We start from the raw sequence: 15340 nt of genomic DNA on the forward strand, positions 1-15340 counted from the left end.
ACAGAAACGAAACTCATTTCAACTTATCAAGTTATGATCAACTTGTGATTCATAGTCCTGCCAGCTATTTTGTTTGATGACATTTTATAGACATCAGTATTTTTTCTCCACGCCTGTATACCAAACCAAAAGGAATGAAGTAGATATCAACTTGTTAGCATATTTAGTTGCAGAAATGCAAAAGACTTACCGTCATATTTTGCATGTCATATTTGCAACTCAAAAACATGAAGTGAAGTGTAAAAGTGTTTTTAAAAGTGTCTAAAAATGGATGTTTAATTGACATAAATCATATTGCAGGCACATTGTGCATCTAGTTACAGATTTAATGGAAGTTTTTTGTTTATAAAGGTTAATATCTAAACACAATAAAGAAAAACATGGTTAGATTCCTACTTCTAGCTCTAAATTACTGGATTCTACTGAGCAAACGCCTCACATATGCTGACAGGAAGAATGTGGGTGAAAGCCTTTCCCATGTTACTTGCAACATGCAGGGTGCAGCCCACTCAACAACATTTCCAACCTCATAATGTGAACAACCACAATTCCAAGTCATTGTGCCAGGATGTTACATTCTATTTAAAGAGTGCACATTATTATTACTACTACTACTTCTACTACTACTAATAATACCACACATGAACCATAAAATTCTTTATTTAAAAAATGCTTGTCATAATATATACATAAACATTAAAATGGGAATAACATTAAAGCAGATTAAGGTTTGGGCAAATCTGAATTTTACAGGTAGATGAGACCAGTCATATATTGTATTTAACACATAAATTGTTGGAATTTAGAATTATGACATTAATAATACATCTGATGCATTTTCATATTGACAGTATTTTTGAATATACACTCTGTCAGCAAATGAAAATAGAGACATGATGCATTACAGTGGCATAGAGCCAGAAAAGTGAAGAACAGCAAAAGTAGCCAAAATAAAGAGATGAAAATCTTTGAACCCATCCATAATCTTGGTACCCAGTGAAATGTGGCTGTTGTCCTTTCTAGGGTGAACTCATCTGCAATGTGAACAAGGAAAAAAATGTTATGCCATTTTCTGGTGACTGAATAATGCTATATCAACTCTGCTTATTAGTGATAGCCCCAAATTACCCTCTAAGCAACAAAGTCGATAATATATAAAGCTGGGTTTAAAAGTCTGAGACCATGTTGAATATTTTAGGGTTAAGAGAATGAATAATGCATGTGGTTGTAAGTCATTAACTAAGTGTGAAACTGACCATGGTAATTCAGGTCAGATGTTCTTGCTTTTAATGAAGTACAATATGCTCTTTGGATTATTCTCAAAACGTGACGGATGATCATCACATGACAGCATCATTGCAAGCTTTAAAATATGTTAAAAATGTTACTTACAGCGCTTTCAAACTCAAAGGGGCTGAGGTGCTGGGTGATAATTTCAAACATTCCAGGAGACATGGGGGGTTCAGGAGAGGAACATGCATTTTGGACAGGACCACTGAGAATTGAGGACAATGAAGAAAGAAAGAAAAAAAAATCAGAATCAGTTCATACAATCATGCAACACAGAGAAGAAACAAATTATAAAATTAAATCTTGTTGTGAAAGAAATGAAGATACTCACTTCCGATGGGAAATTGGAACTAACTGTGTCTGAATGTAAGGACAAACTGTGAAGTGAAAGATGAAAAAAAATGCATTTAGCATTTTCACATATGATATTTATAATTCTACGCTTTCCAAAAAAAGGCCTGAAACTCAAAAAAAAAAAAAAAAAAAAACCCTCAACAAATGATCACTGAAAAGAGGTGCTTAACCTTAAGAAAATGTGTATTGTTAAAATAGATACATTCGTTTTTCTTACAATCAGTTTGACAACATGATGGTTGAGCATGATGAATAGAGTCAACAATACATATATGTAAGCATTGAGATAATGAGAGGTGACGATGTACTTCCTGTCAAGGGCGTAGTTTTGTTTTGAAGTGTGAACTGTTTTGGGGGGTTGACGTGTGAACTGTTTTGGTAAAATCCCAGGTCATGCTCACTCATAAGGTTTATTTATTTGTTTATTTGCTTTTATATTTATTTTTGTGCTATCATCTAAGCAAAGTTGGTTGATAACATAACTTCAATAAAGTAACATCATAGATAACAATTGCTTGTTTACAGGATATACTGTATATATATATACAGTGAGGAAAATAAGTATTTGAACACCCTGCTATTTTGCAAGTTCTCCCACTTAGAAATCATGGAGGGGTCTGAAATTGTCATCGTAGGTGCATGTCCACTGTGAGAGACATAATCTAAAAAAAAAAATCCAGAAATCACAATGTATGATTTTTTAACTATTTATTTGTATGATACAGCTGCAAATAAGTATTTGAACACCTGTCTATCAGCTAGAATTCTGACCCTCAAATACCTGTTAGTCTGCCTTTAAAATGTCCACCTCCACTCCATTTATTATCCTAAATTAGATGCACCTGTTTGAGGTCGTTAGCTGCATAAAGACACCTGTCCACCCCATACAATCAGTAAGAATACAACTACTAACATGGCCAAGACCAAAGAGCTGTCCAAAGACACTAGAGACAAAATTGTACACCTCCACAAGGCTGGAAAGGGCTACGGGAAATTGCCAAGCAGCTTGGTGAAAAAGGTCCACTGTTGGAGCAATCATTAGAAAATGGAAGAAGCTAAACATGACTGTCAATCTCCCTCGGACTGGGGCTCCATGCAAGATCTCACCTCGTGGGGTCTCAATGATCCTAAGAAAGGTGAGAAATCAGCCCAGAACTACAGGAGGAGCTGGTCAATGACCTGAAAAGAGCTGGGACCACCGTTTCCAAGGTTACTGTTGGTAATACACTAAGGCGTCATGGTTTGAAATCATGCATGGCACGGAAGGTTCCCCTGCTTAAACCAGCACATGTCCAGGCCCGACTTAAGTTTGCCAATGACCATTTGGATGATCCAGAGGAGTCATGGGAGAAAGTCATGTGGTCAGATGAGACCAAAATAGAACTTTTGGTCATAATTCCACTAAACGTGTTTGGAGGAAGAAGAATGATGAGTACCATCCCAAGAACACCATCCCTACTGTGAAGCATGGGGTGGTAGCATCATGCTTTGGGGTATTTTTTGCACATGGGACAGGCGACTGCACTGTATTAAGGAGAGGATGACCGGGGCCATGTATTGCGAGATTTTGGGGAACAACCTCCTTCCCTCAGTTAGAGCATTGAAGATGGGTCGAGGCTGGGTCTTCCAACATGACAATGACCCGAAGCACACAGCCAGGATAACCAAGGAGTGGCTCTGTAAGAAGCATATCAAGGTTCTGGCGTGGCCTAGCCAGTCTCAGACCTAAACCCAATAGAGAATCTTTGGAGGAGCTCAAACTCCGTGTTTCTCAGCGACAGGCCAGAAACCTGACTGATCTAGAGAAGATCTGTGTGGAGGTGGGCCAAAATCCCTCCTGCAGTGTGTGCAAACCTGGTGAAAAACTACAGGAAACGTTTGACCTCTGTAATTGCAAACAAAGGCTACTGTACCAAATATTAACATTGATTTTCTCAGGTGTTCAAATACTTATTTGCAGCTGTATCATACAAATAAATAGTTAAAAAAATCATACATTGTGATTTCTGGATTTTTTTTTTTAGATTATGTCTCTCACAGTGGACATGCACCTACGATGACAATTTCAGACCCCTCCATGATTTCTAAGTGGGAGAACTTGCAAAATAGCAGGGTGTTCAAATACTTATTTTCCTCACTGTATATATATATATAGCCTATAATATATTTTGTATTATTTAGGCACTTATAAGCTAGTTTGACAGAATGTTCTAATTCAACATGCCATGGGAAGTCAATCTAACTTAAAATGTTCTTATATTGACATTGTTTATTTCTTACTCCTTAACAGTTCATCAGGCTCCTAATGATTTAATATATGCCATCTTCTGGAATATCTGAAGGCCATGTATAGTTCTTCACTGTAGCATTTTTTTATAATAAGACTAGCCTATTAATCATTACCAGGCCAATAATGACTTTTTTTAAATTAATCAATATAGCATTTGTTATGAAGAAACAACCGCCTGCACATTTCGAACCAATAGCTACAACATGCCACAGTTGTAATATAAATCTATAGGGAAAATCTATTCCCTTAACAGATTATCTAATATAAATTCTACAACAAGTTAGACTAAATTTGACACAATTAATAAGCCTACAATAAAACGTGATAAATTCTCACTGATAAAAATGATTTTGTGGTGAAGTAAATACTACAGAAAAACAAATGTAATTTCTACATTAAATAATTTAGTTCAGGCAAGAATTTAATTAAAAGAGTAAATTCAATATTAGTACTCAATTTAAGCTTGTAGAATTTAAAGTTTGAACTTATAAGTATATTTTACTTGGAATTGTTTGTTATTTTTACAAATATTATTTAAGTAAATATCAACATCATGATCCCGTTGTTCCCATCATGCACTTGGGCATGAATAATTAATAAGGTAATTTTTTTGTTGTTGTTTTTGAGATGTATTTACACTGTTTTGTGGTTGCTTTTGTTGTTAGGTTAAGTAAAATAAAATAATTAAGTAGAAATTACTCATCAAACTACCTGGCCATGTTAAATTTACTTATTTGCTTTACTAATTTTAGATAACTTAGTTAAGTAGATTTTACTTAATTCCGTATTTAAATTTTACTTTAAAAAAAATATGCGTGCAAAAACTTGCCAAATAAAAATTAAGTAAATTTAACTTCTTGTTTTTTTCAGTTAGTAAAGGAGGTCATGAGGGCTGGGACAATAAATCGATATAGCGATATATCGCAATCTTTCTCCATGCGATACGAGAATCGATATCTGGCACCAAATATCAATATTTTAATTAATACAATAAGGTGGAAATGCGTGGAAATCGCAAATTGAATTACAGAACTTTTTTTGCTGTTTTCTAGGGGTGGGAATCGCAGGGTACCTCACGGTACGATATAATCACGATAAGTTACATGGCTCACGATAATGATCACTATACAGCGATTCTGCAATAATCGATATATTAATAGAAAATCCTATAATGATACATCACGATATCTGTCTAAACAAAATGCCTGTGAAAAGGTTAAGTGCAAGTTTTCTTTCTTTATTCAAGTGCAAACTGTTAGAAAACTTCAAAAAATAAAAAGTTCTGTAAATCAATTTTAACATGTTGAGTAGGCTAAATTAATCATTTTATTCTTGGACTTTTCTTTTTCTCTGTGTGTAAACAAACACATTTAACTGCTTATCAAACAAAAAAATCTCAAACATTCTACTCCTCTCATCATAAAAACGGAGCCCCACACGAAGAAGAAGCCGTTCACATCGCGTCTTTTGCGCACGCAGGTTCGCACACACACTGCACACTTCTGCGCCGCATTGTGGCTAACGCGCACTTGTAATATCTGAGAGAGAGGGAGAGCATCCCGTTTTGTTTACATAAAACTGGACACACCGGCGGCGCTCTCTCTCACTCATACAGTGACCCGAGCGGAGAGGTTAGGCGGCTCATGAACTGAATATGCACAATGCAATAATAACTTGATCGGTGCCTATGGTCCACGCTGATAGCTGTTCCAGGGCAGTTTTTTAGTTTTCATCTCCATAAACATATATATAGCAGTAAAGCTAATATCCCCCCTATCCTCCCGTAAATTACACCCCTGCTTCCTGTTATTTCTTGGGTGCGCCAATTTTCATTTTTTTTATAATGGTAAAAAAAAACACAGCTAAAATAATAAAAATCAGATACATTTGCAGACATCTAACCTTTGTTTTGCTGGCTGTTGTAATGTTTCCCAAAAGCCTCATCCTTCGGGATGTCAGGATAAAGGAACTTTAGAGGATTCTCTGGGACGACACCATCTGCAATGACCTTATAGTCCCGTATTATATCAGCAATGGGCAAGGCGTTGAGACGGTTTTTCGTGTACGGCTCTACAGAGATGAACTTTGGGTCTCCTGTAGGCAGAATACATGTGCTTAAGATTATTTTATAACATATTTAATACAACAAAGACAATGCAAAAATGCACTGAGCATCAAAACAGCCAGGCATACACTAAGAATAGCTTTTTCCCTCAGGCATTATTTAATCTGAACAATTACATTGTCAACTGCACACTGAAAATAAGGAAATACAAATTTTTTATTTTGGAACATCTCCAGGATGGGGGTTTCCCTCAGCAAATACTAAACATTGTCTCAGTGTGGAAATTACAGTAATTGCTTAACCTGTGTGGACTTGCAAACAGAACACTGTTCACAGCATGGAAGAACTTGTTAGCATTCTTATGTTGTTATCTTTGTTTTACAACTGGACATTTGTAACATACATTAAAGATTAATGTCTCCTACATTAAAGATTGTATTGGGAATGTTATTCTTAAAGGAATAGTTCACCCGGAAATGAAAATTTATTTAAAATGTACTCGCCCTCAGGCCATCCAAGACCTAGATGAGTTTGTTTATTCATCAGAACAGATTTGAAGAAATTTAGCATTTAACTCTGCATTGAATGGGTGCCGTCAGAACGAGAGTTCAAACAGTTGATAAAAACAAGATGTTAATTGATGGACTGGAGTCATTTGGATTACTTGTGTATTATTGTGATGTTTTTATCAGCTGTTTGGACTCTTATTCTGACGGCACCCATTCACTGCATAGGATCCATTGGTGAGCAAGTGATGCTAAATTTCTCCAAATCTGTTCTGTTGGAACACATCTACATCTTGAATGGCCTGAGGTTGCAGCAAATTTTCATTGTTGGGTGAACTTTTCCTTTAAAGTATACATATTGTAGACAAACCGTTTTCATCCTGCTCAACCCAGGTGAAGGTGATTCCTCCAAGGTGACTTTCACTAAAGCGTAGCAGGAATGTCCCTGGCTCCTTCTCCTTCAGTAAGGCACGTTCCATCTCTTTACTCACAAATCCCATTATGTAGCTGAGAAACAAAAAATAGCAGAATCCATTGAGAAGCAGAAAGTGGTTTCTGCAGAATGCATTGCAACAAGCAAAAACTTTATTCAGCACGGCAGATAAAGAGAAATCTCATTATAAATATACCGATAAAGTGATAAAACAACACAAAAATAGACTATCCAGTAGTTGTCTTTGTTATTACATGCTTATCAGAATAACAGAGCTAATGTGTGTTATATCTATTTATCATGCATCTGAATGCCACAAGGCCACTGACCCATCAATCCAAACAGGAAGTAAATGTTTCTTTATAAGGTCCAAGATTGAGTCCAGCCACAGCCAAAAACTAAATGATTTGCCAGGAATGTTTTCCTGAGAGCAACAGAAAAAACAAACAAATTGGATTTATATTGTTACAATTTGAAAACAGCAAGATTATATAATATTTATTCAATATTACCTTCCAGAACTTGGACCAAGAAACTTGGCAGTCATTATAAGAAGCGTGTTGACCTTCAGAAACAATTAAAACACTGTTTAGATGGAAGCCAAAACACATTTACAAAAACTGAGCTATCAGCATGTTTATGAAAGAACATTAGGGAAACACGATCTAATGTAGCAGACGATGACATAAAATTACTTTAATGTCACATAAACAAACAAGTTAATAGAAAATATACCCAGAAGTTTATCTCCCAGCATGTTAAGTTGCTCTTTGTTGAGTCCTCGGCCTGCAAAACTTGAGAACTGCCAGCTGAGTACCTCTGAGAGTTGACTCCAACTTGCCCGCAAGGGGTTACTGAAGAATCCAAGATTCTAAACAAGTCAGAGAAGTTCAAATAATACTGTATGTCAAGCCTTGCCACTGATTAAAACTATGATCTCTGGACATGCATTCATGGACAGACATCCATTCTTTGCATCAGAAGCTCACCTTGGGGTCGTCAGTTAGCAGGTTGTACCACATGACAGAGGCCCAGCCCCCTGGGAGCTGACTGACATTGGAGATGACCACCAGTGGCAGGGAGCAAGTCTGAACAGGAACAAAAATACAAAACTCAGTGAGTGGTATCATAAGTGACGTAAAAAAATATGTTAGCACAGTAATTTCCAATACAAATGATTACAGAGCTGTCCTAAAACTGAATTTTAACTGTTGGTCTAACTAAATAATAAATTATTATTATTATTATTATTTTCTCAACATTGAAAAGATATATGTAATATGTAATTTATTTATACACTTGGGTCAGTTTTTTTTTTTTTTTTTTAAGAAATGTAAAACTTTTCATCAGGTATCCAGAGTGATTTATAATGTCTTATAAAATTATAAGATTTATAAAATCTTATAGAATAATGTCTTATAAAATTTCAAATAAATTGTGTTCTTTAGAACTTTCTGTTCAAAGAATCCTGAGGGGAAAAAATTTATAACAATTTCAACAAAAATATTACAAACAATTTTCAGCATTGATAGTAAAAAGAAATCAGTGCCAAATCAGCATATTAGAATGATTTCTGGAGGTTCATGTGACACTGAAGACTGGAGTAATGATGCTGAAGATTCAGCTTTACCATCACAGTAATAAATTACATTTTAGGATATGTAAAAATAGAAAACAAATATTTTAAATTAAACTGTAATGGCATTTCATAATCTTACTGTTTTTACTCTATTTGACCATCAAATATGATCAATAAATATACATATGTGTGTGTGTGTGTCTATGTATGTATACACATACAAATATAGACAGAAATATATAAGATTTTCAATTAAGCTTTAAATAAGCTTTTGATTATAAACAGTTGTATATGGCAATAGTATACAGTATTTGATATATAGTATATTACATAGACACTAAAACATACCTCAAGATCAATATCCAGGCCCTGCAACATCAGCATGGCCTCAAAATTGAGAGAGTGTAACTCCTCTGTCACTGACAGGGGACCCTGCAATAGACAGACGCAGTAATATTACGCTTCAATGCCAAGATCAAGGATATACTTTGTGAGGCTGCCCTCTGTTGGCAAGATGATGTATTCCACACTGAATAACAACATGACAAAAATGCTATCATGTAAACAGGCTCGAGCCAAGATGTAGGCCTTGTATGATGTGCCACAAGAAGAGATACTCCTATAAAGTAAGCAGATATTAGAAATAATGCAGTCTTACATAAATAAACAACAGCTCATAAATAAACTAAACCTGCTGGGCCTTAACAACTCCCTCTGTAATTGGATTCTGGACTTTCTAACTGGAGGACCTCAGTCAGTCCGTGTCGGCCACAACACCTCGAGCACTACCACACTGAGCACAGGTGCCCCACAAGGCTGTGTGCTCAGCCCGCTGCTCTTCACGCTGCTGACCCACGACTGCACTGCCAAGTCCAGCTCCAACCACATCATCAAGTTTGCTGATGACACAACAGTGGTAGGCCTCATCAGCAACAACGATGAAACGCACTACAGAGAGGAAGTGGCACAGCTGGTGAAATGGTGTGGCACTAACAACCTGTCCCTCAATGTGAGTAAGACAAAGGATGGACTGTGATGGACTTCAGAAGAAACTCCAGTGATCACCCCCCACTGACCATCGACAGCTCGCCTGTGGAGAGAGTCAGCAGCACTAAATTCCTGGGGGTGCACATCACAGAGGATCTCACCTGGACCACCAACACCATGTCACTCTCCAAGAAGGCACAACAGCACCTACACTTTCTCCGCCGGCTGAAAAGAGCAAGTCTCCCTCCACCCATCCTCACCACTTTCTACAGGGGCACCATTGCGAGTGTGCTGACCAGCTGCATCACTGTCTGGTACGGGAACTGTACTGCAGCAGACCGCAAGACCCTCCAGCGGACAGTGAACACAGCTGCAAGGATCATCGGTGCCCCTCTCCCCTCCATCCTGGACATTTTCCTCACACGATGCTCCAGCAAAGCCAACAGTATCGTGAAGGACTCCACACACCCCTCCCACAGTCTCTTCCAGCTCCTACCATCAGGAAGACGGTACCGGAGCATCAGAGCCCGCTCTGCCAGACTGCTCAACAGCTTTTTCCCCCAGGCTGTGAGAGCCCTGAACTCAAATCACCCGCCCTCTCTGAACCCCCATACAAACCCCTACCTCCTGAAACATGGAGCATCTGAAACTTATGGAACTTTTTGTGCAATCGAAGTGTGCTACACGCAGGTGAGTGGGCCTGTACAAACCACCTGTAGTAGCACACTCTCCTCCTCTATGCGCACTAGTCACTTTCCACACACACTGCTGTGTGTATACAAATCCCACAAAAAGACTCAGTAATATATGTATATTTACATGCTCATGCACTACAAATCATCCTGCACTGTTCCCCAGCCAGATGCTGACTCACAATGTTTCTCTTCGCACATGTACAGTATTTATCTGAAGTATTTGTATAGTTTGTATTTTTTAGTTTATGTATAAGTAAAAAAAATTTTATATATAGTATATTTATAGTCAAAATCTATCAGTAGGATAGTTGTGTATAGGTTTATATTGTTTTACTTCATTGCTGTATGCCTGTATTTATGTAGCACCGTGGTCCTGTGGGGCACGACATTTCGTTCAACTGTATGCCCCCGCATGTAGCGGAATGACAATAAAGCTCAACTTTACTTGACTTGACTTACCTCATTTCCTTTCCCTCCGGTTGGACACTTTCTCTCTTTCAGCTGCTGCAAAACACAAAGACTTCATAAAATATCTTCGCTCTCTTAAAGGGATAGTTCACCCAAGAGTGAAAATGTTTTTTACTCAACCTCATGTTCATTTTCACACAGCTCATTCTAACAACAGTTCATAGTTATCACAGTTGTCAAACTTGAAAAAGGACACACACACAAACACACACACACACAAAATAGTAAAATATTCCAAGTCTTCTGACATTGAATAACTTTATGAGAGGTACAGATTAAGTTATTCACTTTTTGGAGCTGTGGTCACTATCAACTGTCCTTGTATGGAAAAATAATCTTTAAAATTTTTCCTTTTATGTTCTACGAAAAAGAAAGAAAAAAAAACAATGTGGGTTTGGAGCAACATGAGGGTGAGTAAATAATGACTAATGAATTTTCCTACAGTGGGTAAACTCATTTAAATATTTAACACCAAAGTCTTATTAACAGTATTGCACTTGATTCATGTGCTAGAATTCAGAGTGAAGTACCAGATGCCTGAACTCTACAGAAAGACATCCAGTTGACTCCTCAACATCCATCACTTTGGTGTTGTTGGTGAGGATGAAGAACTGTCTGTTCCTACAAGGAAATATCAGTAATGTTAGTTTTGACTAACTTTGAACTTCCACTGTACTGTCAATTACAGTAACCCGCTATGAAGAATATGTACAGAATTTAGCTTGTAAAACACTGCTGTCCCCCTCCCCCCACACACTTGAAAAACTCATATTGAGATTTGGCCTAAATAAACAACAGGAAGTTGGTTCTTCTGTTTGAGGTTGAGTGCACTCACACTTTGCCTGGAGGAAGGTCTCTGCACACACAAAAATAGAAAAGAGTAGAAAAACATGGTCATGTTGGGCTGCATGCACCTGTGATACAAACATTGCTTGCATGGCTTTTGAACAATGAAAGAAAAAGTTGCATGTAAATGTGAGGATGATATTAATTATTATAGCAATAATCATAGTTTTCCCTATCATAGGGAAATGTCCCTATCATAAATGCCACAATACATATTCACAGTCGTAAAGATAGAATTCATATTAGAGATTATTATTATTATTATTATTATTATTTTAGAAAGTTAATCTATTCATTTCACTACTGTAAATTTAGTTTGAGTGGATGTGGCATTAATGTCTAAGAAATATTCAAGTTTGTTTATTTATTTTTTAATCAAAATAAGGTAAACAAAGAATATTATTGTGGGAATATTGCTTAGATGTTTTTCTTTTTTACCGATTTTTCCTGTAAAATCACTTAATTAGTCTCAACATAAATTCAACATAGTTTCATCAGTCAAAACTTGGATTTAAAATTATTTAACGAAAATTAGATAACAACAATATATATCATAAATTACTCTTTAACGAAATGCATTTGAGATTTTACTTGGGCAAAGCAAGTTCATTGACATCATCTTCCAGTAAGTGACATCATGTGTGGTAAGAAATCAACATCAGTAAATATTATGATGAATATTATGTGGTGTACTGAGGAATTAGTTGGTTTACCTCTGATTAGCAACAACAATAATAATAATAATCTGTATGATATCTAGACATTAAACAATGTTTAAAAACCTTTTTTCCATCTTATTATCCCCACTCTTAAATTTGTATACAAACAAGTTATAAATAAAAAGGTTTAACAGTAATATATTAAGTCTGCTTTACAATTTTACATGCTTCCTCATATTACATCACAAGCATATTTCTTTTTAATAAGTTAAAAGTTTGATAATGGTTGATGTGTTGCACACTATTGTAACAATTACAAGTGTATTGCATGAATGACCCAGGTTATAAAGATAAAATGTAGACATAATTCTGGGAACATACTTATCAAATGTGGTCTTGACTTTGAGTTGATAATCCACCTCAGGTAATTTAACCAGTAATCTGAAAAGAAAAAAGTGAAATTAAATGGGCAATAATTGTGTTGGCCCAAAGGCAGTCAAATCCTTGTGAAAGTGGACTTGTTTACATGAGAAGTGGTTCATACCTGACCTTGGTGGTAAACTGCACCTGTGTTTTGATGATTAGAGGTTTCTGAGGGTGTGTAGGCATGCATGGCTGCTTCTCCACCACAAAGGAGCTGCAAACATGACCAAAACAGGTTTCCTGGTCACCCAGCACAGCCTTTCTATTGTGTTGCATTCATCGAGTTTCATGTATTTGCGGCACTATAAGCCACACAGAGTGAACTGCTGTGCTTTAATTGGTCACCAATCACATGAAATCCCTAAATGTTACCTTTTAATGAGGTGGTAGATGAGGTATTTGACTTGCTCCTCCATCTGGGGTCTCTGGAGAGGGATTGGATCACTCTCGTAAGTGACTTTCAGGATCAGCTCACCCAGTTTGTCTAGCTGTCTTTTAATCTGGAAAAGACTCTGGGCTGTCAGGGTAAACCTGTAAAAGTGATTTCACATGAAAATTAGACTTGATTCACAAGACCTACACCAAAAGTTTGGGTCTGTAAGATTTTTAATGTTTCACCAAGGCTGCATTTGTTTGATCAGAAATACAGTAAAATAGTGATTTTGTGAAATATTATTACAATTTAAAATAAGTTTAATTTACTTTAAAATTTAATTTATTCCTGTAATGCCAAAGCTGAATTTTCAGCAGCCATTACTCCAGTCTTCAGTGATCCTTCAGAAATCATTTTAATATGCTAATTTGATGCTCAAGAAACATTTTGTATTATTTTGTGGAAATACATTTGTTAGGATTCTTTGATGAATAGAAAGATTAAAAGACTTGTAACAAGTCATTACGGTCACTTTTGAACAATTCAATGCATCATTGCTGAATAAAAGTATTGATTTCTTTTAAAAAACCAAACAGGCCCTAAACTTTTGAACAGTTTTTTTCCCTCCTGCTTGTCATTACTGTGTGCATTGTGGCAGTCTTATTAGACAACATTCAAAACAATAATCTATATTAAACAGCATAACTTAATTGTATATATATTTTTTCTATTTCTTTATATTATAAAGGGTTATACCAGTTCTGGAGCTGGTCCAGTCCTATCAGAACCGGTCCTCCGATGCAGGCGATCTGTTGCCTCCGTTTCCATTCCTTAAGCTCAGGGTTGAGCTGGGAGGAGATCAGGGTCTCAATTTCCTTTATAACATCTGCAATCTTTGACAAAATCTCCTGCAAAGGTAAAACAAAGTGCAAACATAGCGGTTAACAATGACCAGAAAACAACAACATATATAGTGGCATCACACACCTGAGCGAAATGTACTAAAGATGTGTGAAAACCACTCAAAAACATCTATATGAGGCAGGAAGTTGCCAGGGTGTTTCAAAAAGTACAATACAATCTAAGTAAACAAAACCTTTAACAAACAAGAAGAGACGGAAATGGCTGTAAAGTAAAACAATTACAAATGAAAAAAGTGAAGAGTTCTGTCATTATTGACCTTTCTTTTGAAATCCAGGCGGTTCAGTATTTCCTGAAGAGTAGTGACTTCTTGCTTCATGGTTAAAGAGTTTCTCTCAACTGGATCTACAGGATATCGGAGGAAGATGTTTTCATATCAAAAATCCTCTTTTATATGCCCATATTGTATTATTAGCTTTATTATGTCATTAAACAATAGGAGAGTGGCATTTTTGGAAGATGTCAACGGTCATACACTGGCTCACCTCGAAGTTGGAGTGTTTTGTAGCGAAAGTCAAAATCGTCCTGCATGTCCTCAAGATACTTCACAGCCTGGTCCAGCATCTGATAAAAGCATGTAGAAATAATGGCATATGTCACACACACTGAACTTTTTCACATATCTAAACCCCCATGGCTGTGATAACTGAAACCAATACCGGACGTAACTTACCTGAACGCTGCTTCTTATGACTGCCACTTTGTTGTCAAGAACTTTCAGCTTCTCCAAGGTGGCTGAGTTTTGCATTGACTTCTCCAGTGGTCCCTGCCATTAATGAAATGGAAACATGGAAAACAGAAGATCTAAATTTAAAGTAAATGTATACATCTAAAACATGACAACATAAATCAAATATGCATTGTACTAGGTCGCAAATCGAATAAGTACATTTAAAATACTGGCCATGTCAGACTGAAGCACCTTTTGGATCCCACACTTGTATACTGTAATATCATTTGAGTGCAAAACTCTGAAGCTTGGTTAACAACATAGTTGCACGGGGGATCTGTGGTTTTTGCATGCTGTTTGTCACGTGTCTTCGCAGTACCTGTTCCTGCATGCTGGCTGTGGATAAGATGCGTCTTTCTTCCCTCAGGCAGTTACAGATGACAGCAGCCATGTGCAGAGGATTCGCCTTGTATTTTACCTGAAAGAGTGACGCAACAGCATTTACTGACAAATGTGAGACCTGGAATTTCTAGTCACACCACACAAAGCACACAGGTAAAAAAAAAAGAACATCTGTTCAGCTTGAAGGTTTTTGATGTATGTGAAAAGCAGGAGAATGTGACTCCTGGTAGGAAAGAAAGAGTGGAATCCCTAGCCATTGTATCAGTTTTATTGGTGTTATGCAAAGGTTTACAATCAATAGAATAACAGATCTACACTTATTTTTGTATATATGTATGTGTGCTGTGTGTGTGTGTGTGTGTACCTGTTTTTCTATTCA

At 36.7% G+C, this 15340-nt stretch overlaps 1 protein-coding gene across 1 annotated transcript in view; it reads right to left on the minus strand.

Moving 5' to 3' along the window:
* The window catches only part of stat4 (signal transducer and activator of transcription 4), a 31233-nt gene that overhangs the window by 11766 nt on the left and 4127 nt on the right, over window positions 1-15340 (minus strand). Inside the window, exons 4-23 of the mRNA XM_058785988.1 lie at window positions 14939-15037; window positions 14563-14655; window positions 14375-14453; window positions 14149-14234; window positions 13725-13876; window positions 12968-13126; window positions 12717-12809; window positions 12554-12613; window positions 11503-11523; window positions 11198-11288; window positions 10659-10703; window positions 8866-8949; window positions 7928-8026; window positions 7674-7809; window positions 7451-7503; window positions 7268-7362; window positions 6876-7012; window positions 5837-6028; window positions 1622-1667; window positions 1393-1495 (exon numbers count right to left, since the gene is read on the minus strand). Coding sequence (XP_058641971.1) covers window positions 1393-1495; window positions 1622-1667; window positions 5837-6028; window positions 6876-7012; window positions 7268-7362; window positions 7451-7503; window positions 7674-7809; window positions 7928-8026; window positions 8866-8949; window positions 10659-10703; window positions 11198-11288; window positions 11503-11523; window positions 12554-12613; window positions 12717-12809; window positions 12968-13126; window positions 13725-13876; window positions 14149-14234; window positions 14375-14453; window positions 14563-14655; window positions 14939-15037 — 1923 coding nt within the window. The remainder of the gene's footprint in view (window positions 1-1392; window positions 1496-1621; window positions 1668-5836; window positions 6029-6875; window positions 7013-7267; window positions 7363-7450; window positions 7504-7673; window positions 7810-7927; window positions 8027-8865; window positions 8950-10658; window positions 10704-11197; window positions 11289-11502; window positions 11524-12553; window positions 12614-12716; window positions 12810-12967; window positions 13127-13724; window positions 13877-14148; window positions 14235-14374; window positions 14454-14562; window positions 14656-14938; window positions 15038-15340) is intronic.

This window comes from Onychostoma macrolepis, chromosome 09 (assembly GCF_012432095.1).
Source record: "Onychostoma macrolepis isolate SWU-2019 chromosome 09, ASM1243209v1, whole genome shotgun sequence".
Lineage (NCBI taxonomy): Eukaryota > Metazoa > Chordata > Actinopteri > Cypriniformes > Cyprinidae > Onychostoma > Onychostoma macrolepis.